The sequence below is a fragment of the Rissa tridactyla genome, chromosome 1, assembly GCF_028500815.1.
Source record: "Rissa tridactyla isolate bRisTri1 chromosome 1, bRisTri1.patW.cur.20221130, whole genome shotgun sequence".
Lineage (NCBI taxonomy): Eukaryota > Metazoa > Chordata > Aves > Charadriiformes > Laridae > Rissa > Rissa tridactyla.
The window spans coordinates 202673421-202700300 of NC_071466.1; the positions used below are offsets into that span (position 1 = coordinate 202673421).

Below are 26880 nucleotides of genomic sequence, written 5' to 3' on the forward strand. Positions count from 1 at the left end.
TTTTTATAAGTCTGAATGTCAATCCCCAAGTGTAATTCTTTCCTTCATGTCTCTTCATCCTATTTGTAAGGTTGCAAAGACACCCACAATAGCAGCAACAGCATTAAAAATTAAAGATCAGTTTTTCCATCCTTCTGTTCCTATGCAGTGACACTGTATTCAGCTGCCCTATGAAGACCTGATCACCTCACTGCTCTTTGTTGGCTTCAGATAGTGCTTTAAAAGAAGGCCTCCAAAAAGTTAGTTAAAAGTCAGGGCAATTCAGGAAACTATGCTAGAAATTCAGTAGGTAGCATTTTTCCCCACACTGAGTCATACTCCAAATTGATTGCTCAGTACTATGCTGGATGCTCTGTTGTTGCAAGCAGGCATTAGGCAAATATAAACTGACAGTCCTCAAACTCCCCCCCGCCATTCTCCAAGCCCCCCAACAGTTGAGATGGTTGCAAGTCTCCTGGTACTAATTCTAACAACAGTCTCCATGAGGTTTCAACCAGGTGCAAAACTTGGGTTATCTACCAGCCATAATCTTTTCTTCTGCTAACTGCAATCCAGTTTTCAGGTGTGGTGGAGATAGGACAGGAATAAAAAAAAAAAAGGAAATGTTTCTGTTAATGCAAGAATATTTAGCATTTACATGTAAATACCAGTGGAAAGCTGAAATAATTGGAGCTTAATTAACAAAAGAAGTGAAAAGAAAGGGACTGGTCACAGCTGACTAGTGCAGTCGGTACAGCTGTGAAGACTATCAGGGCCTTGCTCAACACCGTCTCTGCAAAAAATCCACTGGAATCTGGAACTTCACAGGAAAGCCAGTTTCCACACACAACCTCACATCCCAAGGCTAGCAGGAAGAGAGCTCTGCACTGCAGTGACACCTGCACCAAGGGCCAAGCTGCCACCACTTCACATCCTCAGCCTTTTCTCCAGTCTGAGGGAAGTAAGTAATGCAGAAGAAGTTACAAGACAATGGATACATGGGATTACAGAAGTGCAGGGTAGTAGCTCCTCAGACAAATCCAATTCTCTACATTTATGTACCTTAAGTTCTCACAGAAGAAAACACTTGTAGCACACACTCAGATGTATTACCCTGAAGACAGACAAGAAACCATCAAGATCAAAAGCTTTTTTAATAAAACAGTTCTGGCAGAAAGTTGAGAATTTGATTAAAATGAAGAGCTGTGTCTAAATGTGGATACTGCATGGAAAATAAATTTCTGGATGATAAACCAGAAACTTACTAAATATTTTCATATTTTAGTAAATACATGAATAATTGGAATACTTTAACTTCTTGTTTGATTTGGGCAAAGATAATTATATTGGGCAAAAAGCTGCAGCCACTATTGCTTCTTCCCCATTGCCTAGGGTATTAAATTTCCCCATTGCCAGTAGAAAAGAACATCCTCTATGTTGACTGAGGCTTATCACCTGATTAAAGTTTAAGATATGGTTCTTCAATATTACTTCTACTAGTTCTCCATTAACAGTTAAAACTATACCAATAACTTATTGACTATAACATCCAACATATCACTGGATATTTTAATCTAACAGAAAGTGCTGTTCCTGCTACCTGATCAGGAAAGTATGGGCTAATTTCATATTCTTGACCTTTGATAACATATAAAATAGAAAAGACTGTCTGATTGTCTAACAGTTGAACTTCCACTCCAGGCAGGTAGAAAGTCCTCGTAGGCTACGCTGAGCAAATTCAGTGCGGAAATCATTGTGGAAATACAATCATTCTCCTGTTTTAATTGCTACTAGCATACAGACCTCAGCCCACTAGCAAGCATACGGTTTGGAATTACCACTAATAAAAATAATACTGGCAACACCATTACAGCAAAATTTTAGCTCCAGGACAGAGCACGTCCATGAAAGGAGTGTACTCTGGTAATGCACCACAATATAAACTGACAGGTCCACAACTCAACTGCATAGTTAACTCATGACATACACACTGTGAATAAAATCTAGCAAGAACTGGCTACTTCCTTGCTATTTGTATCTGCTTTAAACAACTAACATTTATGCCGTTGTAACATCGAGGCTAAGTACTTTCTGCTTCCCATTCTGGCTGTAGGCTTAATTTTTCATTAGGGCTCAGGTTCCCTGATTAGATTACAAGTCCAACCAGAACTCCAAAACTATTAAAGCAAAGTCACTTCATTAAAAAAAAAAAAAAGATAAATGATGCCACAAGGTACTTCACACAGATTAAAAGCCGTTCTCTCAATTTTACGTTAGAGGCATGGGAGGCTCTTCCTCCATTTCTGGAACAATCCTCTTCTGCGTGCAGCTGCTGGGCACTGCTCTGCCAGCCTCCCGCGGCTCCAGTGCACACAAAGCAGCAACACCTGATCCTGGGACCATCTCTGTCTGCTGAACGCTTGGCTGCAGCTCCTTGGGGACAGAAAGAAGAGTTTGTCCTGACAAGCCTCTTCAGGGTCAAAACCCATTTCTTTGTCTTGACTGAATTAAATCAGCTCTTCTTGGCATGTAACACTTTTCTATCGGGCATTTCGCAGCTGCTCTCGGAAATCATCAATGCAAACCACTTGTGGTTTGTCTGCATAAGAGTTCATAGTCCCTCGTGCACTGGAGGTAGCACAGATGCTTTCAAAACAAGTATTCTTACATAAAATAAACTGTTTCAAATTGCCTCAGAAATTTAAGCTTACAGTAGCTGTTTACATATCAGGACTACAGTAAAACCAACCGAGAAGGCTACAGTCCCTGCCACAAGACTTGTGATCAAATACCTAATTCCTGTGAGCACTTAACATCAGACAAGGTAAGAGTTCCTTTGGCTTAAATGAGACCTAACAGGACAGTGCATGAAGGGAGGCGTACACAAGGTTTTCCAGGATCAACACCTAAGCTAACAAAAAACTTTGCCAGGAAATGGAAAACTATGAGTTCACACAAAATAATGCAGTAATGGCATACGGGTAGAGCCTAAAGGCCAAGGAGGGTCTTATGCTAAGGCTCATATAAAGCTTTCATAAAGGGTCATACATTAATACATAGATACATCTGTCTGTAGCTTTTAATAAATCTAAAACTTTAAAGCTGTTTCAGACTGTTTCCTCACCAGCACCAAAAAGTCAGAAGACACAAGCTACAAACTTCACATCACCAACTGCTATGAATCAGGCAGCTGCTCCCACACCTATGTATGACTTTCACTCCATTGCTGCACTCGGCTTCAACCACATACTACCACTGCTTTCACACTAAACCACAAAGAAAAAAAAAAGCCAAAAAAGAAAAAAATCATACAGCAATAACCAATAACAAAGCTCTAGTGTTTTGGCCAACCTTGTTTCCACTTGAAATAATTTCCTTTAACACTACAAACAACATTTGGGGGGTGGGGAGAAGAGGTAGAAGGCTGTATATTCCAGCTAAGGTGACAGGGATCTAGAAAGAAAAGTTGAATATTTACACAAAACTTCTTAGGTTAACTGGTGTTATACACAAATTGCCCAGAAGTATTAAGGAAGGTCTTAAAAGGGTGTTAGTAGATCAATACTATTTATGTTTTCTAGAATTTCCAGTTTTCTCTAAAGCAGGTACATCTAATTCTTCCATGACAGTCTCCTTTTACAATTTCAGTATCAAACCTAAAGAAAAAAAAAATTCCGCACCATTTTAAATTTTAACATTTTCATAACTCATGGTACACAAAATTTTAATTGTACTATTTAACTGATTTTCACCACTGAATCTGAAGAAATGCTAAAGCAAGGAACAATGTTAGCAATGAAGGCTCTTTCAGTTCTGAAAAAAAGAGAAGTTTATTTTTTTGACTAAAATACTGTCAGGGTTTTTTCTTTTTTAAAAGAAACATGACAGTTAAGCAGATAGTGCCACCTTAAGATCCTCCCAGAAAAGACTGTTTTCCCCCTGGTTTCAACTATAGACTTTGCTTGCCCATGCCTTATCACTTGACTTTTGTTTACACAGAAATACAGAACTCTGTCATCAAATGAAGTGCAACTGCAATGCAGCCCTTATGTAAGCCTCATCACATGAATAATTAGTAGGGCCCATAGGAAACTACAAATAGCTTATTTCCCAACCATACTTACCAGAGTTAACCATTTCTAGACCACTCAATTATGAACCAGTGGCTGAAGAATGGGAACAGGACTAATTCAAACTATAAGTGGGCGACAGATTCAGTTCAGGGAGCGGGATTACCTGGAACGAATGAAAGGAGAGGATTTCCCTGCCTCTTGCAGTTTGAGGTCAGGACTGGTTGCACTTCACTTACAATCATGGTTTCAACTAAACACATAATTGGATTCTCAATCAAATCCATTGGACTGGTGTTACACTATATGTCAGTTAAGATTATCAGCATCAAAATGGATCAAAAATGTACACAACTGCTTGTGTCTTTTCTATACAACCCATCATCATCCTAATCTGGAGGCATCACAAACAGTTTTCAGTTCAGAGTGAAAGGACTTCAACCCTGTCTTCCCAGGCAGCCATTGCAAAGCAGCACATTTAGATTGTTGACCTCTAATCTACAGCAGCAGTGCTGGCCGGGGGGTCTTGCAAAGGCAGCGAAAATGGAGCAACACAAAGACTCAGCAGTTACAAAATAGTACAGCAGTGACGCTCCACCTAAAACCTGCTGTCACAGCAGGAATGCCAGCATTGGTACCTCTAGCAATTCTTCCTGGAACAATGTTTGGGGTTTGTTTGTTTTTGGTTTTTTTTTTAAAAAAAAAACTGATATTTTAAGTCCTTTGTCACCTACCTTAGCTAACAATTTAAAGGAAACAAAATAGACCAGGACTCAGACAAACCTGACCAAAAGAAAATGTAAAAAAAATTGGTTTTCCTTTTTAAAAAACAAAAGCCTACCCCCCACATAAGAGAAGTCCTCGTGCAATCTGTAGCTCTCCTGAGATTTTTGCATCAGTCACAAGCACACTGAGCTGCACAACTCCAGTACATAGTAGCACATAATAAGGACATCCAGAAAGATTTGAGGATTAGAAGAAAGTAAAAGATCTCTAGCTGTCCTTGAACCTTTCAAACTTCACTGAAAAACTGAAAAGTCCCTGGCTCTACACCCTCTTGCCATTCTTACCTGGCTGTCGGGAAGAAAGGGAGAGCTTTGGAAGTCCATTTCCTTTGGGAACAAAACTTTTCAGCTATTTGCAAAGCAACTAAAGATATCCCCTACCTTCGTGCTCCAATCACATCTAGAACAATAAGCAATAGAGTATCCCCAGCACATTAAATACTGAACAAATACTCAGAAGAGGGGATCATTAATACTCCAATACCAGAGCTGATGCTATAAACAGCAGCAGATGTCCAAGATTTTGTAGCTTTGCCCTGTGGTGAAGAAAAAAACCTAAAACAAGCCACACAGATTATTTAAGTATTTCCAACTTCAGAAGCGAGATGGCCAGCATCTCCTAGCCAGAGATTTGCTCATGCTGGCATACGGAAGTGGGGACACTGGTGTACATAGGGTATATGGCATCTCCCATCTCAACAGGTAGTAGCATACCCAGAGAACTCCCAGAACTGGTAATGGCTGCAGCCCCTTAAATACAAGAGTCTCTTTCAACTATCTCTCCCAGCGGTACCTTATAAATTATCCATCCAGTGTCACTTTACGTCAACCAACACTAGTGCTCACACATTAGTAGATCCATGTCTTTGGTTTTAGCCTAGCAGTTTTCCTTCTGATGTTTCCCCCATCTATGTTTAAGATCTCCAGAGATGGAGCTTTCAGCCTCAAAGGACAAAGAGATAAGAAAAATAAACCTCAATAATCTAAATTTATATATTGCACTTTAAAAGTAAAATGACTCAGAGGGAAAAGGTCTTACAACGTGTTGAATGCATTAATAGCTGAAATCCTGGGTTACAACATAACTTAAAATCATGCATTAAACAGACTGGGTTTGAGTATTTGAATGCCCCCTCCAGAGCCATTCTGAGGCACCTGATATTCAGAAGCTGGAGCCAGATCTTGCAAAGATGCAAGATGACTACATGGCCAAAGCATTATTAGCTGACAAGGAAGAACCAAACCAAAAATGCTACACCCCACAGAAACCAGCACGTGACTCAAGAAAAACAAGTTTATAAACTTAGTATTTGAAATACAGTTACTATCACTACAACATTTAATGCATTAATACACTAAATTAAAATTGTAGCACTGTTGTTACTGTGAACAGAAAGTGGGTTAACAGTCAGGATCTTAACGTTTATTTTTTTTATTTTCAGAATGGAAAAATAACACAATGCCAATTCATGTAACTTCTGAGCAAAGGAGAGGACCTCTCACACACATTGCTGTGCTGGAGTGACCATCCCCCTCTATACCAAGACAACAACAAAATAGAAGAACAGTTTTCTCTAAAACAGCGCGGTACATTACAAGTGTTCTGCCCCACTGGATATTCCTTGATTAGACATGTAGCCTTGCCCTAAAGAAGTTCAATCTTAAGATGAAAAATGCATGCATAAACAACAGAATACACTTATAAAAAAGCAGCCAGTTGTTCGGCTAGACTACAATTAGTCAAATTTCCTTGGCATTTCTGATAAAACTTGGAAGTCAGTAGCATTTCCTAGCTGCAATCTGAGAAATCAAAAGTACTTTCCTCAGTCTACCAATAAATTCCTATGTTTTAAACAGATTGAACTTCAACCAGACAACTCTTACATGGATACTAGGCAGACGTCCAACAATACAAACCAAGCTGAATGTTAACTTTGCCCAGTGCTCCACAGACATTATATGTACGCACAAACCCAAAGAAAGAAAATACAACTTTTAAATCCATTTTTCAATAGACAAGACAAAAACTAATAATACAAATAATAATTCATTTCTAAGAAGTCATAAGAAACGTTCCAAGGTAAGTAACTGGTGCTTTGGTTTGTATTCACAAGATTATCATGTGCTTCATGTGATAAACCACTGACACTTGTCTGCATTTCTTTCGGACTTACAGAAGGTATTGTCTGAACAAGCCAAAAGAACTGAAAGACTGAAACATGAACTGTCCAGGGGGAACAGGGAAACAGACACGACTATTCTATGAGGTAGCTGAGGAGAGCATGAATATCTGAAAAGCACAGAAACATTAAACAGTGCTGGAGGTTAATTATTCTCACTAGTCAGCTTGGCCAAAGCAGTAAGTGAGCTTAAACTGTGGCAGAGAAAATGCAGGCAGAAGTTGACCTCCAGACATTCCTGCTGGGAGAAGAGGAAAGCAGACTGAATCGCACTCCAAATGCCTTCACAGCAGCAATATCGCGTGTACTATGAAATAGTCTTCAAGACAGGTAGGGAAGGGTTGGATGAGGGGGAAGAATAGACTTTAGAACAGAAAGAATATAGAAACCATGCAAACAAACAAAAGCTTCCAGTACTACATGCTTACAACGCATTGCCTCCTAATACCAGCCATATCACCAGCACCACTGGATAGCTGTCAGTCCACCAAGAACCTGCTCTTTCATATTCAGAACTCATCAGGAGAAGAGGCTGCACCCCCTTTGCTGAAGCTGTCCGCCATACCTCACTCTTCCCAACAGATCATAGGCACAGACCTCTTCAACATCTTCCTGGCTTTTAGGCCCTGCCTGCTGTCTTCCAATACAAAAGATTACCAAGACAGCAGACCCAGACTCCTTACTGAGGCTTAAATCAGGAGGACAAGAGGCAGTAGTCATAAACCACTGCAAGCAAGAGACTTCCCAACTTGGCATAAGGAAAAAGTTTTGCCCATTAAGACAGTCAAGTACGGGTTGTCCAGAGAGATTGAGGACTCTCCACCCTCCAGGGTTTTTCCAAGATCTAACTTGCTAGAGCAACCTTGCCTGAATTTAGTTTTGACCCTACTTTGAGTGGGAGGTTGGATCAGATGACCTCCTGAGATCTCTTCAAACTTGAATTAGTCTAAGCTTACCCTTCCAAATCTGTAAGGCTTTACTGTCCATATGGGCATTTTCACACTCCCGTAAACATATTCTGACATCTGAATGGGATCATTCAACTGTGCTGAATTCAGGTCCTGGCACTCAACATGCAGCTTCACAGAATTACAGGCAAATGGGATGAAAGAGAGTTGGAAAGATAGTAGAGTTTATTCACCCACTCTTCTGGAACAAGGTAATACCAACTACGTCCAAAAAGTACCTGGCAGTTATCAGCTTGAATTGTTTATAAAAGTCTCCTATATGGGCAATTCCACACCTCCACAGATAAATTGTTCCAGGCCATCCATCGTTACAACAGAAAAATATTTTCTTCCTATCTTTTACTTTTCTTACTGTAATTTAAGCCACTAACTACATGAAAGTGTAATTTATCCACTTCACCTTGAACATGAAGAACAATTTACTCCCTTCTACTTTTGTATTTGTATTTGACACTAAGCATTTCAAGACATGTCTCTTGGCAATCTTCATTCCTCATACCTCACACCGTGGAACTGGTCATGTTTTCTAGACAAAGAGTCATTTCCCTTCTCTTTTCAATTCGCCACAGTTAGTCCACATTTTTCTTGAAATGCAGCACCCAGACCCTAACACTAGACATGAGCCAATACACCAGCAGTATTGAACAAAGGGTACGGATTACTTTGCACCTTACATAAAACCTCCAATTTCTATATACACTAATTTTCTTCTTCTGCCACAATACAACACTACTGATTCATGCTTAATTTTTACGCATTATTCCTAATCACTTGAATTCTTCCCTACAGTAACAGCAGAGAGCACACTGGCCCCGATGTTCAGTCAAGTATCATCCAAGATGTAGGCCAACACCATTTTATGTAAGCCCTCTCTTCCCAAAGAAAGATCTCAGCATCCAGCAGTCATGAGTGTTAAAAAAAAAAAATCAACAGAAGCATTGGCCTGGCACAGGCCAGCCCTGCTTTCAGGGCTGCAAGCACAGAACAAAGCACTTCCATCTGAAGCCCTCAGCTGTGCAATGGTTCTTCCTCTTTAGGGCCTACCAGGGCTTTACTTGTTGACATTTAGAGAACAATGAAAAGTCCATCTGTTCCTCAAAAGCTTTGCTAACAACGATAATGAAATATATCTACTGCTACACTTTAAAATGCGGAGTCAAGACTGTGGGTTAACTAGGTGACTAGCCAACGTATATCACTTTGGGGACTGTGTGGGGAAGAAAAAGAAAGAAAGAAAACAACAAAAAAACACCCCACCCATAAAACAACAACAACCACCACCACCCACCCAAACAAAACCCAAAAGTTTGAAGCTTTTGGGAGTACAAAAGAAAAAAAGTGACATTTAATTATACTGATGTTTAATTGTCAAATAGTTTGCCTGTCAATACCAGTTCAGCCCTATCTCAGATCTCATTTTTAGAGCTCACTAAACACCAATCCACTTTTGCTGAACTCAAAAGTTCTGCTAGTGAAGATCAAAATGGCAATTTTATTGTTTCTGAGTGATAGGCTGACTGATTAGATTAGACAGAAGCGTAAGCCGTGCTCTAAGTGGTATAGATTGAACAGGTGGCCTTTTCTCTGACCTACTACCTCTTCAAATGCTGTTAAAAGTGGAATCCTTCTCTTTTCTATCATGTCTAGAAAATATATATTCAGCTATTTACTCCCCCTTAACCCAATATAAAAATATTTTTCTAGTCTTTAATGTTTCCAATAGTTTGCTCATAAAACAAATCAACCTTTCCCAAATATACCAGTTATTCATACACACAATATAATTTTAATTTAGAAAAGAAAATACAAGAGATATTTAGATGGTATCAATATCCCTAGTCTGCAGAGTAATGTGTATAGATAAGATGTCCTAAAAACATAAAAAATAAAAATTCTAAGTCATCGCATTACAGAGCCAGAGCCTAAGTATAATGATTTCATAAAATTAAAGACCAGAATTCAAAAGGAATGCATTTGAGACCAGGGAACGAAACAAACCTTACCTGGACAACTTATGTAGAGTGAAAACTAAAGCAATGTATGGTTTGCTTAGCAGGTAAAAAAAATAAAATAATGAGTACTCAGCTATATCCTACAGATCAAAGTGTCTGGTACAGGCATAATTTTTTTTCTCCTCACACAGAAACAAATGGTGAGGGAAGGGAGAAACAAAGGCATACACAGGCTTTAGCAAAACAGAATTTGTAATTGTAATATTTTTCATAGAAGGTAAACTACAAAAACTCAGGTGTTTTAGTAGCAGTTGCTTTTTTCATGATACTACGTCATGTATTATTTATATCACACCAGAAGTGTTTATTGTACTTTGAAGCTACATCTTTGGCCTGAGGAGCTTATGACATAATTCTGAGATGGTAATACACAAAGTGCCAGTGGAACATGGGGAGGGAAGAACAGGAAAACAATATTAAAAAAAGACAAAAGATTCACTACCTACACTCATAGCCCTCTCATATCCTCATAAGGGTGGAGATGGGGACATGGAGATTCTGTCCTATGACAGAATCATGCACAAGCTAAGATAGAAGCACTGCTGCAGTTGGTAAATATATTTAATCAATACTATTGAGTGAGAGATTAGCAACTCGCAGATTTTGGGATAATGAGCTACTCAGAGTGACACAAAAGGTCTCAGGACTCATCTCCCAATTAGTCCCATGCTAAAGGGAAGAAATGTCCAACAACGTGTGTGCTAAGAGTTACCACCGGCTTTGAAAAACAAAGTTAATTTAAGTAACATCTTCATTTTCAATATTTTGAATAAGTTATATAAACAGGCATCTTATTTAATTCTGCCTACCTTCCTATCACTATATTCCAAGAAGATGCAGTCTCACAGGCAATGTGGTACCAAATGCTTCAAAGAAAGTGGCTTATCTGGGTTCCTACATTCTATACGATACTAAGGGTTATACTGTACAAGGGGCATTTCTTATCAGGCTTGCTAGTGACCCCAGAATTATGTGAGACTATATTTCACTATTTGCAATGTATTTCTAGAGGATACTCTTATGTTTTAAACTATTACTGATGACTTGCATAACCTTTTGATCAACATTGCTAGAAAGTCACATACTTCAATATAATCTCTTGACCGATATTAATACTCCACAGATATATAGCTTTTCAGCTTAAGATGCTCCCTTAACTTTGTTTTAGTAGTATTACAAAAAAGACAACTACCATGGTTAGAAACAGGAAGAAAAAAATAGTTAATGAAAATAATGAAAAAATACACAGGCTTAAACAAAGACAATAAACAAGTGGTTGGAGCATTGACCTAAGATGTGGAAAGACCGTTATTCGAGATCCCCTAATGAGATTAAACCAGGTAAACAGAGAAGACTGATCAAACTCTTCCATATGAGACATTTCACAGAAGAGAAACATTTTCTGTCCAGTGCTATTAGCCTACCGCACCTTCCATGTGTTCAGCTGTAGTAGCTGAACCGTCATGCTATAGCATGCTACAGTCCTTTAACTCTTATCCACCTTGAGAATCATGTTTTAGTCATATATTTAAAGGATCAATTATGTTGAACATAAATAAACATCATTCACAGCTACAGTGTACAAGAGAAAGCATTTCAAGGAACCTTGAGTACTTAAGAGCGAGCATGGAGAAACTACATTAAATCTATAACATCCTGCAAAATGTTAGGTATTTGCTAACCAACTGATGTATGCAGAGTTCCTGTGACAGCATGGATGCAAGAACCACCAGCGATTCACCAAAAATTAGCGAGACAACAAATCCTTTAATCCATTTTTAAATCCAACAATGGAAATGCACTATTCAACTTGAATTCACATGAATTGCTGTGTATAGTAGAGCAATAATATCATAACCCTTTACTAAGGTTTTGTTGCTCTCAGCTTTCTGGGTTGAAACTCCACAGTAAACGGGCTCAAGGGATGTGTCACTCATTTTTGTTAGGTAGACTTAAAGACCTAAAGACACTTAAAGGGACAATTGTCCTAAACAGCAAGCCCAGCAGTTGTCAGCTGATTAAAAAAAAAAAAAGTTTCTTTAAACAAAAATTAATTATTCCAGCAGTGGCCAACTTTACCAAATCTGTTGAGGATACTAACAAAAATAAAGGACCAGATGGTACACCCTCCTCACTCCTTATTTACATACAGAGTCTATCCAGGAAAAGTTTTATGCTCATCAGTTGTTAGCTCTGAATCAGCAGTTTTTCACATTTTAAAATACATATTGAATAGAACTTTTCTATGCATCAAGCTCACTGTGACTCTGACCTCAAAATCCTTTCACTGTTCTCCATTTGCATCTTGTTGCTATGGTAAAGACATCAAACAAGAAAACATGTTTGAAAAAAAATCAGGCTGCATTTCTCTCTTTAGTCACACTGGAGCAGACACATTTATTCCAGAAAAGTTTCATCAGGGAAGAGTGGAAATAAACATGGAGAGTTACAAAAAGGGAGGCAGGATGGGAAGAAAATGAACAAAACCTTAAAATAATTATAGAGGAGAAGAGAAAGAGGGCACAAGAAAAAGGCACAGCTCATGTAGTTACTCTTGTTGAACTTGTTCAGATCTGGTTTGATTTCTAATTAAACTTTCTTGTTCACCAGCACAACTGATACTTTTAACTTCTTGCAAGTGTTTTACATAGGAATAATAATAGCACAACAAAAAATTCTCTGCTCCAGCAGAAAAAAAAAAACCCACACACCTAAAATGTCTTTATTTCCCAACAGTAATCAGGCAACAGAACATGAAAGTAAGAATTCCAGCAGCCATCTCTGAGTGGGCAGCAAGGGCGATCTATAAAACGCTTAAAGCAAATAAAGGGAAAACAGAGGGAGGGAGCAAGATTCCCTTGATCTCAAGCGCCATTCAGATACTATAGAAGAACTTACAGAAGTCACACAGAAAAACTGGAAATGTGAAGCCTTGAGTTCAGTAATAAAGGAATATCTAGGCCAACAATATAAAACCTAACTCTCCACTGAGCATGAGTAGTAGAGAAAACATTATTAAATGGAAATTGGCAACTAACTCAATGGATTTTCAAAGTAAAGTAAACTCCCAAGTCTTCCACAAACTTTGGGAAATACCAGGTTAGAAATATAATTCATGCACAAGCATGAACAGACCACTCATCGCAACACTCATTGCTTTTTCTTCTTAAATTCAAGACATATCCATCTTTTGGCAAGGAATACATGACATCAAGGGAAACGTCCGACTAGGATTTCTTTCCCCTCCCTCAAAGAATGAGTTTGCGTTTACATTGCATGAGTGGTGGAAAGGGAAGTTTATTTCCTAGAAAGCAAGATCAGAGATTTCAGCCTGCCCCAAGCAATATCAGTTACGGATGATCAAGTCAGATATGATGAAACCTGAATTAATTCAGCAGCAGATGGTGTCGTATCTTTTTTTTTTCCAGCTAAAATGCAAAACATGTGGATGGGGTAGAGTAAAGTTTCAGGGAAGGACAAAGGAATGTTTAAATCGGGGAGCAAAAAGAAGCATCAAAACTAACAAAAGATATGTAACATAAGCTTTCCAAAAACAAGATCTCTTTGGTAGCTTTCCACTAACAGGCTCTCTCTCCAAAAGAGGTATTTTCCAACACCTAAAATGATCCCCAAAAATTACTACATAGTACCATTGAACAATTTTTTTCATCTTTGGTGGGGCATACTTGCTACTGGTAGACTGCTGAACTTCATGAATACAGTTACTTTGAGACATTTTCCCCAAAAAATTTTCACAGCTTCATAAGATTACAGGTAGGTAATAACTATTGTCTAGTAAAAGGAAAACTTTAGTTTGTTTTAAGGAGCCAGTGGATAGTACTGTAATCTATTGCTGTTGCTTATCTAGTTACAGAATAATTTATGAGAATGCTTAGCACTGTATGGGAAGCACGAAATGAGCACCTCTGCCCTCCAGAGCTTATGATATATACCACAGCATACATGGCCATTCATCTGACATTTGAGGATCTATTCATGGTAGGAAGCCTAAAACACAGCTGTAAGTGTTTGTAGAACAGCAGCCCAAGAAAGAAAATAGATTTCAACAGCCACCAAAGTGCTTCAAAACACACCTATCAAAAACAGGTTCCTTCCACTCAGATGCTTCTTTCCTAATGCATTTTACAGTAGCTGCATCTAGCACAGAGAAGAACAACTTCAGTGTAAAAGCTATTAGAGGAAAAAAAAAAAAGGCTGAAAAAAAGGAATGCAAAAGATGAAAGGGTAGACAGAGGCACAACAACAACAAACAAACAGCAAATTCTGTGTGGTGAGAAAAAACACATAGAAGCTAGCAAAGGAAAAAAATAATGCAGAAGACATACAACTGGTCACATAGCTCAAGAACTGGCAGTACAAAAAGAAGAAACCCAGTGTTCCCACAACAAACCTTTGCAGTAGAAGGCTAACATTAAAAGGGATGGACATATCCCCTTTGCGTTATCAAAAGTTAACACTGTATCCTGATTTCATGCCACAAGCAGCTTGATTAGTTGCTAAAATCTCTGTTCCTAAATTGATTTAGTAATCAATCTGTTCTTCTAGAGTACTTTATCTCCCTTTTGGAATACCAGAAACAGAAGCTGGGATGTTTTAATTCATCATCTCCACTTACTACTCCCACTGTTATTAGAAATGGATCCTGGTAGATCCATTACATTTTGCACACATAATTTCCATTCTTGCCAAACATCAACATTTCACCTTTGTAAAGCAGTGTCACAATGTATTGCAGACATCCAGGGTAAGTACAAGAAGGAAACTTTTTAGATGATTCAGGGAAGAGCTGGGTGGATGGATCCCACAGTCTCTATACATGTGAGCAGGAAGGTAGCAATATCCACCTTCCTCCTTTGGAGGACTAGAACGTAGATATTTACTTCAGCATTCTACTTTGTTATGTCTTCTCCATAACAGGATCCAAACAACAGACATCCTCCCATGCTTTATCAGATAGTAGTCCTCCATGCAAAGCTTTCTGGTGAGCTCTATCCAAACATTATTGGTCTCTAAGAGTTACCTGGTTTAGCACATATCAAAAAAAAAAAAAACAGAAAGGACATAAGTTAAACTTTCTGGTCATATTAGATCATCACTGCTAGGATGTCCTAACACTACAGCTCCAATCCATACAAAGTGAGGACAGGCACTAACTGTTACCTCTCCAGTTGGAGCTATTTCAGTTCCTGTGATACAGCTCAGGTCTGGTTGGTAAAAGTAAGCGTAGCTCTGACCTAACGGTTATGGGCACTTAGTGCAGTGATCCTATCCAGGCCCTGGGTAGCTCATACAATGACTCTCAAACACAATACTAACACTGTGTCAGTATCTCAATCTTCGGCAAGAATTTCATCTACCCAGCATGCAGGAAGCCTACACGTTGTATTTTGGCTGTAGACACCACTAAAGCAGCAAGAAACACAAGAATTAGGAACTATAATCTATATCCTTTTTGTGGTCTTTGTTCCAGAAACATGAACTATGAAGTCTATATCGTTCCACAGACTCCTCAGGAAAAGCTAGTTTTCATATGCTGAAAAGATGTTTACAAAAGCAAGACGGCAATTTCAGATTTACAAAAAAATAAAAATGTAGTTTTTCCACAGATAAAAGAAAAAACATCCATTTGATTAAATAACTATCATGGGGGCCATCTGGATTCATCTGAAAACAGACACTATACAAAGTCACACAGAGAGCAAACCTCTTTGTTGAAGTTGCACACCATCATCAAAATTCTAAGTCCACAAGTCTTTTTTCAGTGGTGGCTGACAACAGAGAAAGAATTTTTTTCTTAATTGGGGAATTTAACATTAGCAACTGGATTATCTGCCAAACTATTTTCAGCTTTCATGCTTCACTAAACCAGAGTATTTAGCTCATTGCTCACAAACCCATTATTACACTAAAGAAAATGGGGAGCAATTAGCATACAAGATGATAGCTTAAAGGTGGTGCTAATTGGAAAGAATGAAGTATTTTTGAATCCTGTTGTATACAATTAGGTGAGATAACCAGGTTCTGAAAAAAATAATTTGCTAAACAATTTCAGTGATGTCTATCCTAGAAACTATGTTTAAAGTCTAAGCACATTCAGTTTTGCAGTAAGTTCAGTTGCAATATGCCTTTGTAGTATCTTACTTCAGTTACTACCACTGGGGTTGCAAACTAAAAGCTGGTCCTGCTGTAGAGCAAGCTTTAGTCGGGAAACATACAGACAAAAACACTGCTGTGATGAATTAGTTGTTGGAGATCATCATTGAGCTAAGCTCTAGTTACCCAAACGAACTGAAAAACAAAATCAACAAGGAAACAGAACATAATATTCATAATGCACAGTACAGCATGGCGCTGATACACAGCGAGTTGCAAGACCAGTTGAATTATAGGACTGTGCAAAATACATAACCAGAAATAATAGAAAACCATCTACAAAGAACTACTGGTGGAAAAAAAAAAAATAGTTGTGCATGATTTTGTTCATGATTGCTAAGCAGAGAGGGAGAAATCTTGTACATGAATAGTTAGTCTGCCAAAAGGAAAAAAGACAGGAGAAAAGATGCAATTCTTCATTACTAGTGAACTGAAAATATACAACTCTTCATTACTAGTGAACTGCAGTCAGACATAAGATGTTAGTTAGACAATTATATTGCAGAAATATGCCTCGTAACATTAGGGATTTGTTTTCAAGAGCCACAGCTGCGTGATTTTAATTCACTTTTACAAACTCTTTGCCATGTATTATCTCTAATCTATTTATCACACACCTACAACTATAAACATATTTGCACCAGTAGGTTTTATTTAATTCCTAGCTGCGACAAACCTCTGTATTTGTAAATGAACTTCTACATCACTATTTTTTTTGGCTCAGAACATATTAAATATTTTCTTCAAATGACAGAGCAGTCTGTAAACCTGTAACACGCCCTATTTTTAGGATCACACCTATCTCATATTTTCCTTTTTTAAAATACAGCCTAATTATGCTTTGGAATAATACCTCCCTGTACTTTATGTGAGAAATGCTTCGACAGATAACACCACTCACAAAAGCATCTCTCCCCATAGAAAATGCTACTGCAATCGGCAAGCAGACTTCGATGAACAACTGCAGCATACACCCCATGTTATCATGCAGGGGCGGTGTTTCTCTGTTTACTGAAAATGTTATTGAACCGTTCCCCCCACACGCACATACCAACAAGAGCATGCAGTAACATCGCTTATTCCTACACCCTTCAGAGAAAAAACGATTCACCTTCTTTGTTTTCCTGCACAACCTTTGAATTATATAGCAAGGTGAGATGTATGTAGTGGTTCCAAGGATTCATTGGTAGGTACAGACCTTCCCCTAAAGTCTGATTTCTTGTGGCATAATGCTCTAAGTGCATCAGCATATAATATAATTCTTTCTTTAAAGGAAAGAAATAAATCGTCATTCAGTATCACAACCAAAACTCAAATACTGACATGTATGTACATATATACATGCATATATATACGCATACACGTACATGTATATATATGTTTGGTTTTTTTCTCCTCATGTTTGAATCACATAAAGACATCTTGAAAATTAAGGCATCCGTGGGCTAATCTGGAAGTTCTTCAAACAATAAAATAGTATCTTCACATAGAATACCATGAAGAGCCAAGAGTTCACTGATGAACAAGAGATTTTTATCTCTGATTAAAAAAAAGTAATTTGAATTAGCTGATGTTTTAAAATGATACAGGCTCCACTCCCATTATGACTTTTACAGATACCTCGTCTAATTCACTGTGAGCAGCCTCATGGAAGCCCATCCCTGCCGGTGTGTAAGGTCAGACACAGCCTCCACGGGATAAAAGCCTTTACCCTTCTAAAAATATCAGTCTGCCAGGATCCACTCTCGCACAGCTCCGTGATGCGGACGGCATCGCCACCGTCAAGGGACTGCTCTGCTGCCATGAGTAAACACTTGCAGCACCGGGCTATAATTAGTCGGAATATTTTTAGAGTCATTGCTGAAAATTAGAGAGAAATGACTGAAAAAGACCTCAGAAAGGGTTTGGTGTGGTGTTTTGTGTTCCCCCCACACACACACTCCTTTGGCTATTTCCAACTGCTGCAAGGAAAAAGAGGCTCGGCAGGAGCCGAGGCGACACGCTCATCCTGCGGGGAAGATGTCCCTCGCTCCTGCCCCTGTCCCCGCGGGTGGGGGGCTGGCGTCCCCGCGGGCACGGCCGCGGTCACCCGTGTGCTGAGGGCCCGCCGGGAGCGCTCCCCCCCGCCGCCCGCTCCCCGGCCCCCCCAGGAGAGGCGGCGCCGCCGCTTACCTGACCGCCACCCGCACCGAGCTCTCGTCCTGGCCGGCCGACATGGTGCCGGGGGGCAGGCGAGGGGCGGCCGCCGGCCTCGCCGGGAGCGGGGGGCGCCGCCGGGCCGAGGAGAGGCCGGCCGGTGAGGAGGTGAGGGCACTTGCGGCGGCTCTCCCCTCACCTCCTCCTCCTGCTCCGCCGCCTCCTCTCTCCAGCCATTTTAGGTGCCTGAATGAATAGGTAGGAGCTGCGGCAGCGCAGGGCGGTTCGCGCCGCTCCTCCTCCTACCCCCCGCCCCGCTCCGGCCCTCCCAGTCTCTGGGCGGGGAGCGCTGTCAGTCAGCCCGCCGGCGGGCGGAGAGACGGGCCCCGGGCACCAGCCCCGCGCCCCGCCGGGGTCCGGCTCCGGCCCGCCCCGGCCCGCTCCAGCCGCAATGCGTCAGCAGACCCCGCCCCGGGCGGCCGCCGGCGGCGGCGCGGGCACGGCGGGAGGCGGGGAGGGCGCCTCACGGCGCTCCCCTCACAGCGGGCACACGGACACCGGCACGGCCCTGCACACTGGGCCCTGCACACACCCGGCCCTGAACACCGGGCTCTGCACACACACACGGCCCTGCACACTCGGCCCTGCGCACTCGGTTCCACACACACACACGGCCCTGCACGCAGGGCACTGCACACGCCCACCCTGTCCAATACGCTTGTCTCCACACACACAAACCCCTCGCACACCTCTCTCCTCGCACAACCGCACACCTCTCCTCACACACAACCCCCTCTCCACACACACAACCCCCTCTCCACACACACACACCCCCCTCCACATTCTCCTTTCCACACATACATCGCCCTCTCCACACCCACACGCACCTCGGACATCCCCCTCTCCACACACACTCCTCTCGCACAGCCCTTCCCCCCCACACCTCTTGCACACTCTCCTGGCACACGCCTTTCCACACACGCGTGTGGCACTCGCCCTCCACGCACAGCTCTTCTCACATGCGCCCTCATGCACAGCCCCGCACAGCCATGGGCACAGATTCATGGCCCATGGCTCACAGGTGTCTCGTCCCCAGAAGCACGCGAGCAGGACACTTGCATGCCCGCAGGCACGGCTTGTCCCCCCACAGCTCTCCACTCACGCTATCAACACGCATGGTGCCTCTTGCACACGCACGTGCACGGCCTCACACGAGGGCTCTGGACACAGCTTTCGAGGCCTCCCTGCTGGGAAAGAGGAGCCTAATCCCCTCTCAGGGATAGTTTTTTCCACCTGCTTCCCTCTTCCAAGCAGGAATGCGATGTCCTCCTTCCTCCTCATTCCTCACCGGGCGCTGTGTAGTCCTCACGACCCCCCTGCCTGCGGGAGCACGCCGCTCTCCCATGTTTCTGCCTGTGCTCGGCAGGTTTGCTTGCCCTAGCTGCTCCAGCCAGGCATCGCTGTTCTCACTTCACTAATGAAGTGCCTGGTTTTAGGTTGGAAACTGAGTGGGTGGATGACATTAATTTTTGATGCAAATAGCATCCCTGCCAGGAAACAAGCCCGGTTATTTTTCCCAAAACAATTCACATTCCTAAGGAAAATTTTCCATCAGAATAGGCCCGGGTTTGAATTTGTAATGATATGCTAAAAACCTCGCAGTTCAAGTTGTTTTGCTTCTGATAGTGAAGGCTGTTTATGCCCAGGCTCCAACCTCTGTCAGAGACGGGCAGGTGAGGTCTGCCGGTGGGATGGGGCTCTAGCCACGTCCTGGCTCTCTCAAAAGGCAAGTCCCTCCTTCTCAGAAGAAATCAGCTGTATTATTGTTGCTCTGTGTGTTCCTCATAGTTATTTTGTCTATCTTTTCTGTTTGTCTCTATACATTTAGAAATTGGATTGTTTCTGGAAAATGGTCCACATGGAAGTTGCTATACAGAGTGATGGTCTTCTGCTTTCTTCTGAATTACACAGCACCACCATACGAATCTCCGACAGCATTTGAAAGTACGGGGGACTTAAGCTACCTAGCATATCACTGAGGTATACTGAGACAATATTTATCTGAAAGGCAGAAAAATGAAGACACAGATAGTTCAGTCTGAAGCCACCGAGGGAATCTGGTGCAAACAAAACAAAGCCTATGCTTCCCTGGGCTTCCAGGTTCATGATTCTCTATTTAATGCCATAGGCCAGATGCTTTGCTTCTCCTTTTTTTTCCCAATATATTATAGAATGAGCAAGATAGCAGACTTAAAAAAAAAAAAAAAAAAAAAAAACAAAAAACAAAACAAAAAAATCCCTCCTGCAGGTGAACTGTGTTGGCATTCATACAAAAGAGCCTCAAAATGAAAGGGATAGAAGGCTCATGGTTAGGGTGTTTCCCATTAGTGGAGACTGAACACTCATGACTGTGTTGTACATCTGTCTGTATCGTACTGAGCTATTTAAAAATACCTGCAGCCCATGCACAATGAGTGGAATCCTACAGCATAATTAGGTCAGCAGAAGTTATTTACACTAGATTTACAAATCAAGGTAACAAAAAAGCTTAAGCAAATAGGGAAAAGGGAAGGTCGCTGTTTCCTCTGTAATAGCTTTAGTAACTTGGATACTTTCTTATCCAAAAGTATTCAATGCATTTTTTCAGCTGACACAGCTACAAGGTTAATGTAACAAGCGCACTCAAGCCCTGTTTGTAGCTTGCCAATATCTGCCTGGGTTTGTTTTCGTGCAGCATCTTTTGCTGGGAAGGCCTCAGTGCAGCAAAGCTCATCCACATCACCCCGAGCATGCGTATAAAATCCTGCCAAGTCAGTGCCTCCGGTTCACTGCTGTGTTGAAAACCCAGCGGGGAGCAGCAGCCGCAGGAGCTGCCTGTGACTTTCTCAGTCCCAGCTGCTCAGACCCAGTACCGTACCCTAGATCTTGCCAGAGCCATTTCTTTTCTAGTCCCCCTCGTGTGCCCTGTGACATTTGCCTCAGCCTGACCACATCCAGTCCTCTCTCTCCCACATTGAAAACGAAGGTAGCAGATTAAAAACTCTGGCAGACTCAGTCCTCCTGAGCTTAACGTTAAGTATATGGATGGGTTGGTATTTACCGGTTTGGGACCTTAATGACAAAGATTTGTTATCCATATTGGGATTAAACAGGAAGTCATAAATTTTGGTGTATAACAAAACTGTTATCTTCTAATTTATGGTTATTTCAATCCTACAGTATTACACATGTATTTTCTACCTTAAATATTTCACTCCAGTGCCAGACTCCTCTGAAATTGATATAGCAAGTTACATGTAGCTTCTTGCCATGTTTCATGCAAATTGGCTGATTTGTGACCATTCAGATGTAAAACAGGAAAAAGACGCAGGTCCTGTTTCTTTAATGGCAGATTATTCTCTGTGTTCCCCATTTCCAGAAACCATACAATCCTTTTGTTAAAATAAACCATTTTATTTGGGTTTTTCCCAACTCATCCAATGTAAACAAGCAGTCTGCTATACTATTAACTTGGCTGCCCCAGGAAACTTAAATCAATTCTTCTGCTTTTCATTTCATATAATGTGGTTGACCTCTGCTCTCCAGCATCCTATTCATCTCATTGAAGGATTAACTTGAATAAATGAGGGCACAATCACTCCCTTTCTTCCATTGTCTAAGTACTTAACCATATTGCCAATGTCTTGTTTGTCTTTAATAAAGCTGTATTGTAACATTTACAGATTTGTCCAATCTCACAGCTAATGAATGAGGTTTCCCAGAAGGTCCCCCCTCCTCATGCTCCACAGTCAGTGTGCCTACAGGTAGGACCTGCAGTAGAGCACACCCTCTTTCCTGTGGTTCCAACACCACAGCTACCGGCCACCTCTGGTCACCCCTGACCAATGTCAGAGGTTCCCAGAGCGGGGACAAACTGCAAGGCTTGGGAGCAGGAAAGGAGTTCCCAACTCTAGTCCCTGCTGGGTGCTTAGAGGAGGACCGCTAGGAACGTCCCTCCCTGGCAGCCGTCCCGGGTGATGGCTGTCCTGCTTTCACCTGCTCCATTCTCCTGCCATATGACTCAGCACCATGAGCTTCATCCACCGGGGCAACCAAACAAAGACCTGCGTTTGGAAGGGTGACTGACACACACGCACACACACATGCACACCCTGCACAGATGGTGAAGCTGCCTGCAGAGTTCCTTTTAGCATCAGAAGCTGCTTAAAATCACTGAGCTATACACAGCCTGAATGAGCCATGCTGAGTCCACTCAGGAGGAGACTCTGAGCCCTGCATTTTGACCTACGTATGTTTGCAGACAGGTTGTTTAGGCCACACGGATGCTGTACCAATTGATTTTGAAATGTTAATTAAAATGGACTACTTCAAATTTTTTAACAGTGATAATTTACCAGTGCTAAATAAGCCAATTTAATCAAAGGTTCAACTTGTTAGTTAGGGCCATGCTAAGGTTGCCTATTTCTTTGACCTGCTGAAAATATCATTTATTCCAGAGAAGAGATTCTATTGATGGAAATTACAGAACAGTGTTAGAAGATACTGACACTGAGACAATTCCTAACCATGAGGGTCAATTGCATAACGGTTTGATAACAGTCTTTTATTTAAGATTTCACTGTACAAAACCTTATCAGGTAACAGCCTGACATTCATTATACAGTCGTGACGTTCTCTAGTGCTTTTTCTGCTGAGTAGTTGAAGTGACACTGTTTTATTGAGACATGCAATAATATATGTAATCACTAATTTCTGATTAATCTGTATCAATTAGACCAATTGCACCACGACTGGTAGAAGGCTTCAAGCAAAATTAGTAGGTTTTGTCAAGTTAAACACTTGACAAAGTGTTTATTTTGGAAGGCAGATATTCTTTCAGATACAGACAGCGGAACACGAAATGTTCAAGCTCTATGGAAGAGCTGTGTTGATGCCTTCTTCTGAAGGTCATTAAATCTCATCATCTGCATAATTCATGCTGTTTTATCAAATTCACACGCACCAAATAAACAGCTAGTATATTATCTCATTAGTGACTATTGTTTCTTGAACGTATATGTTAAATAAATTATTTTTGGCCACATTCAAGCCACAATTTATTCAGTGATTTTGGAATGACGCACCATGAAGACAAAAAGTATATGCAAATATGATATAATATATACATTCTAATGAGCAAAATTTTTATCTTTTTCATTCATATGATAGTTTGAAAAATGTAGAGATTTTGTCTCATATAAGTGATCACAGATTTTTCTCTCTAGTTTTCTCCTTGTCCGGTCTGTCATAATTCCATGGACTGCGTGACCCAATAACTGCTTGTATTCCAGTATCTTCTGACACAGGAACTGGACTCCTATGGAACTAGGTTTCATGAGCTGTTGCTGCTGGAAATGAAGTCAGCAACATTCATTCATCAGCAATAATCACTCCATTTTATCTAATAAACACTAAACTCTTCAACATTAACACACACAGTGCTTCCAGATTCCTACTTGGCAAAGTGAAACTTCTGTTTGCATTTTCTTGGGCTTACAGGAACCTTAGGCTTTTCCATAGTAATTTTTTGAAAGATCTTTGCTACAAACTAAACTAAACTTAAAAACTGTTACATCTTGGTTTTCAAGGACTTTCTAGAAGTAGTTTTTTTCTTCTCTGACTGGCTTCTCACTTCGAACTGCAGGGTCTTGGAAAGCAGTCAGGCTCATAAAAGACATTTCAAATGCTTTCCATTTTCTTCCCATCACTCACTGAGACTTTTGATTAAATAACAATGAGGAAAGAAAAGTGTTAAGCCACGCTAAACTGGCAAGCTAAAGTGTACAACAGACGAGCCTTTGCTTCCAATAACAGCGGAAAAGAAAGCAGGCTGCTGAAGGAAATTATCGCTTGGGTCGTGACAGGATGGGGGAAGGTAATTTCAAAGTTGAGAAGGAAGAAAGGAGTGCAAGTTGACGTTTATATAATCAGAATAACACAAGATAAGACAAGGAAACAGATGACTGAAAGAAGATGGTAGAGAAACCAGAAACATCAGGGTAGAGGAGGAAGAGGGATCTCTGGAGTCAGATACAAGCAACGGCTCTGCAGGGCTGTTTCTGGAGCCAGTCAGCACAAGAGGAAAAGCAGCATCAGGCACCTCCGAAGCAAGAAGAAAGAACATGGGTTTTTTCTATCCATCTTCCAAAAAGATGAACGAAAGGAGAAAATATAATGGAAGGAAACACATCATTAAGGGATCGTATCTAGAGCTGAGCAGACGATTCAATGGGAATAGAGCTGCTAGCTCCAACACTACACTTGGTGAAGAAAGAAAGAATTTCTTTATGTATTACTGCTTTTTACACACAAAAATTGTACTGTGTGAACTATATCACTGTCAACAAAGCAGTACAGTTTTCCTCTGCTCCTGGCAGCTCAGAGTGTTCGTGTTACATGGCAAAAATGTGCTTATACCCGTACACTTATTTATCTTTCTTCTGGGCCTGAGCACTGCTGTAATTTGTACTACTATAACTGCTGTCTACACTAAGATGATTATATCAGGATAAATTTTTTGATATAAATATGCATGTTGTATTATATCCCATGCAAGACACATACATCAGATCCCCACTAAACCGACGCTGCTAGACTAGAAGAAAACACAAGAAAGAGAATAGGGTAAAGTACATCTCGGGGGAAAACCTCCCCTGCAGCATCTTCAGAGACTCGTGACTCAACTCAGCGGTTATACACTAAGGATGAACATGCCTTTTAAGTCACCATGTTTTAAGAATTTGTCGGTAAACTGAAACTTGCAATCAGCTGTTTTGCAGTAAAATCTTCCAAATTCACCCTGGCAACTGGAAGTCCCTTCAGGTATTACAGGAAGAGTATAAATAATGGAGATGAGGGGGAAAAGGGATCAGAAAGTAGTCTTTACAATAATGTAACTTAGTTTAATCATTTATGATAACACTATTCAAATCTAGCACAGTATGAAGAAGAAAATAAATCTTAGCAGGATGAGACCTTATAGTGGCTTTAGGTTATTAAATATCTCCGGAGATGTAGACAGGTCCTGCAGTCTTTTGCAAGGGACTGCATCCTGTGGGTCAGAAACTTGAGCTTCTAAACAGGATCCTTGGGCCTGATCCACTAACACCTCGAAATAAACCCAAAATGCTACTAGATCAGGATGACTGAACACTATGCTTTCTTCATGCTGTTGCAAAAGACTACAAAATATCTCCAAAGGAACAGAGTAGTAGGCCAACTGTTTTACAGATCTGAACCAAAGCAAGTATGGCTCCTCCCCTTTCTCATATGGGGAAACTGAGGCAAGGAGGACATGAGAATTGCAGATGCCCGTAGAAGAAATGGTTGTCAGAACCAGTATTAGGCCTGACTCCCGTGCCTGTGCAAACACTATTAGACCACACCTTAATGAGATGAATTATTAATACAAAACCTGCACGGGAAATCCATTTCTGCTGCCTCTCACCAGAACCAGCTGTTCAGACTTGAACGTGTCGCAGTTGCACAACACAAATTTTGCCTTAAGGATACAGTTACCCAACATGATGGGTTTTTCATAATGTCCCTCCCAATAGTATCCTCATCCTTCTTCTGTCCTTCACCCTTCCCCTATCAGCACCATCCTTTCAATTTTTGGTTCAGCCTTGTGAAAGGTACTGAATGATAGGAGTCCTGTGTTTGTACAGTGAGCACAGCATTAGCAGTTGCAGGGCAGCCTCCTCTGAGCAGCCTTGCCAATCTGCCCTAGATAAGATAGAAGCAAATGAGTTTACGTATTTAAACAACAAGCATCAAAACCCAAGCACATTCCAGATGAAATGAAATTTAAGTTCTCCATCTCTGGTAAAATACACAGATGAAATCAGTTCCAATGAGGCCAGGAAATTTTCTGTTTCCCTGCAGAGCCCGCTAATGACTATTAGTAGAGATTGTCAGTGACCAGTTTCATGACTGTGTAAACACCTTGTCCTCCTGTGTTACTCTCCCAGGCTTCCTCCCACTTGTGTACATACTCCCTAGCCACAGTGTACCTAAGCCCCAGATTGTGAGTTCTTTGGGTTAGAGCTTGTTGTACAGTTTTTTACGATGAAGTCCTATTTCCTAATTGGTGTCCTTAGGCATTACCGCAATAAAAACAATAAATAGTAATAACAAAAAAAACAAGGATGGAAGGTGGGTGAAGACATGACTAATTACCTAAACAATACTGGGACCACAAGCCACAGGCAGCACGGGAGCTTGGGGAAGAGCGAGTGGGTGGAGAGTCACCTCACAACACAACAGAGGGTTGGGCGGGTAAAGAATAGGTCTTGCAAGAAAAAAAACTGAGAGTCTTTATTTTGATAGCATCATGGAATTTATAAATTAAGGGATGACAGCTGTAGATTAAGCATGGCGCGAGTTGCTTTACTGTCTATGTGTGTGCAGCCTGGCTTGGCACCGTCGCAGGGACTCATGAAATAAAAAGTGTAGTAGAAACGGTGATATAAGGAGGCAGGAGATGTGAGAAGCAGGAGTTCCCAAACAGGGCTTGCAGCAGGACCACTACTGTACCA

The 26880-nt window shown here is 41.1% G+C and overlaps 1 protein-coding gene across 8 annotated transcripts in view; it reads right to left on the reverse strand.

The window, feature by feature from the left end:
* The window catches only part of KIF21A (kinesin family member 21A), a 91549-nt gene extending 72873 nt beyond the window's left edge, over positions 1-18676 (reverse strand). For 4 of the 8 annotated variants that reach the window (XM_054218402.1, XM_054218395.1, XM_054218410.1 and 1 more), the window contains exon 1: positions 18341-18675. In XM_054218402.1, the coding sequence (XP_054074377.1) occupies positions 18341-18384 (44 nt within the window). In that variant the 5' untranslated portion in view covers positions 18385-18675. Of the gene's footprint in view, positions 1-18340 lie in introns of all 8 variants that reach the window. The other 4 variants (XM_054218386.1, XM_054218375.1, XM_054218418.1 and 1 more) reach the window with 2 other exon arrangements.
* Between the last annotated feature and the right edge of the window lie 8204 nt (positions 18677-26880).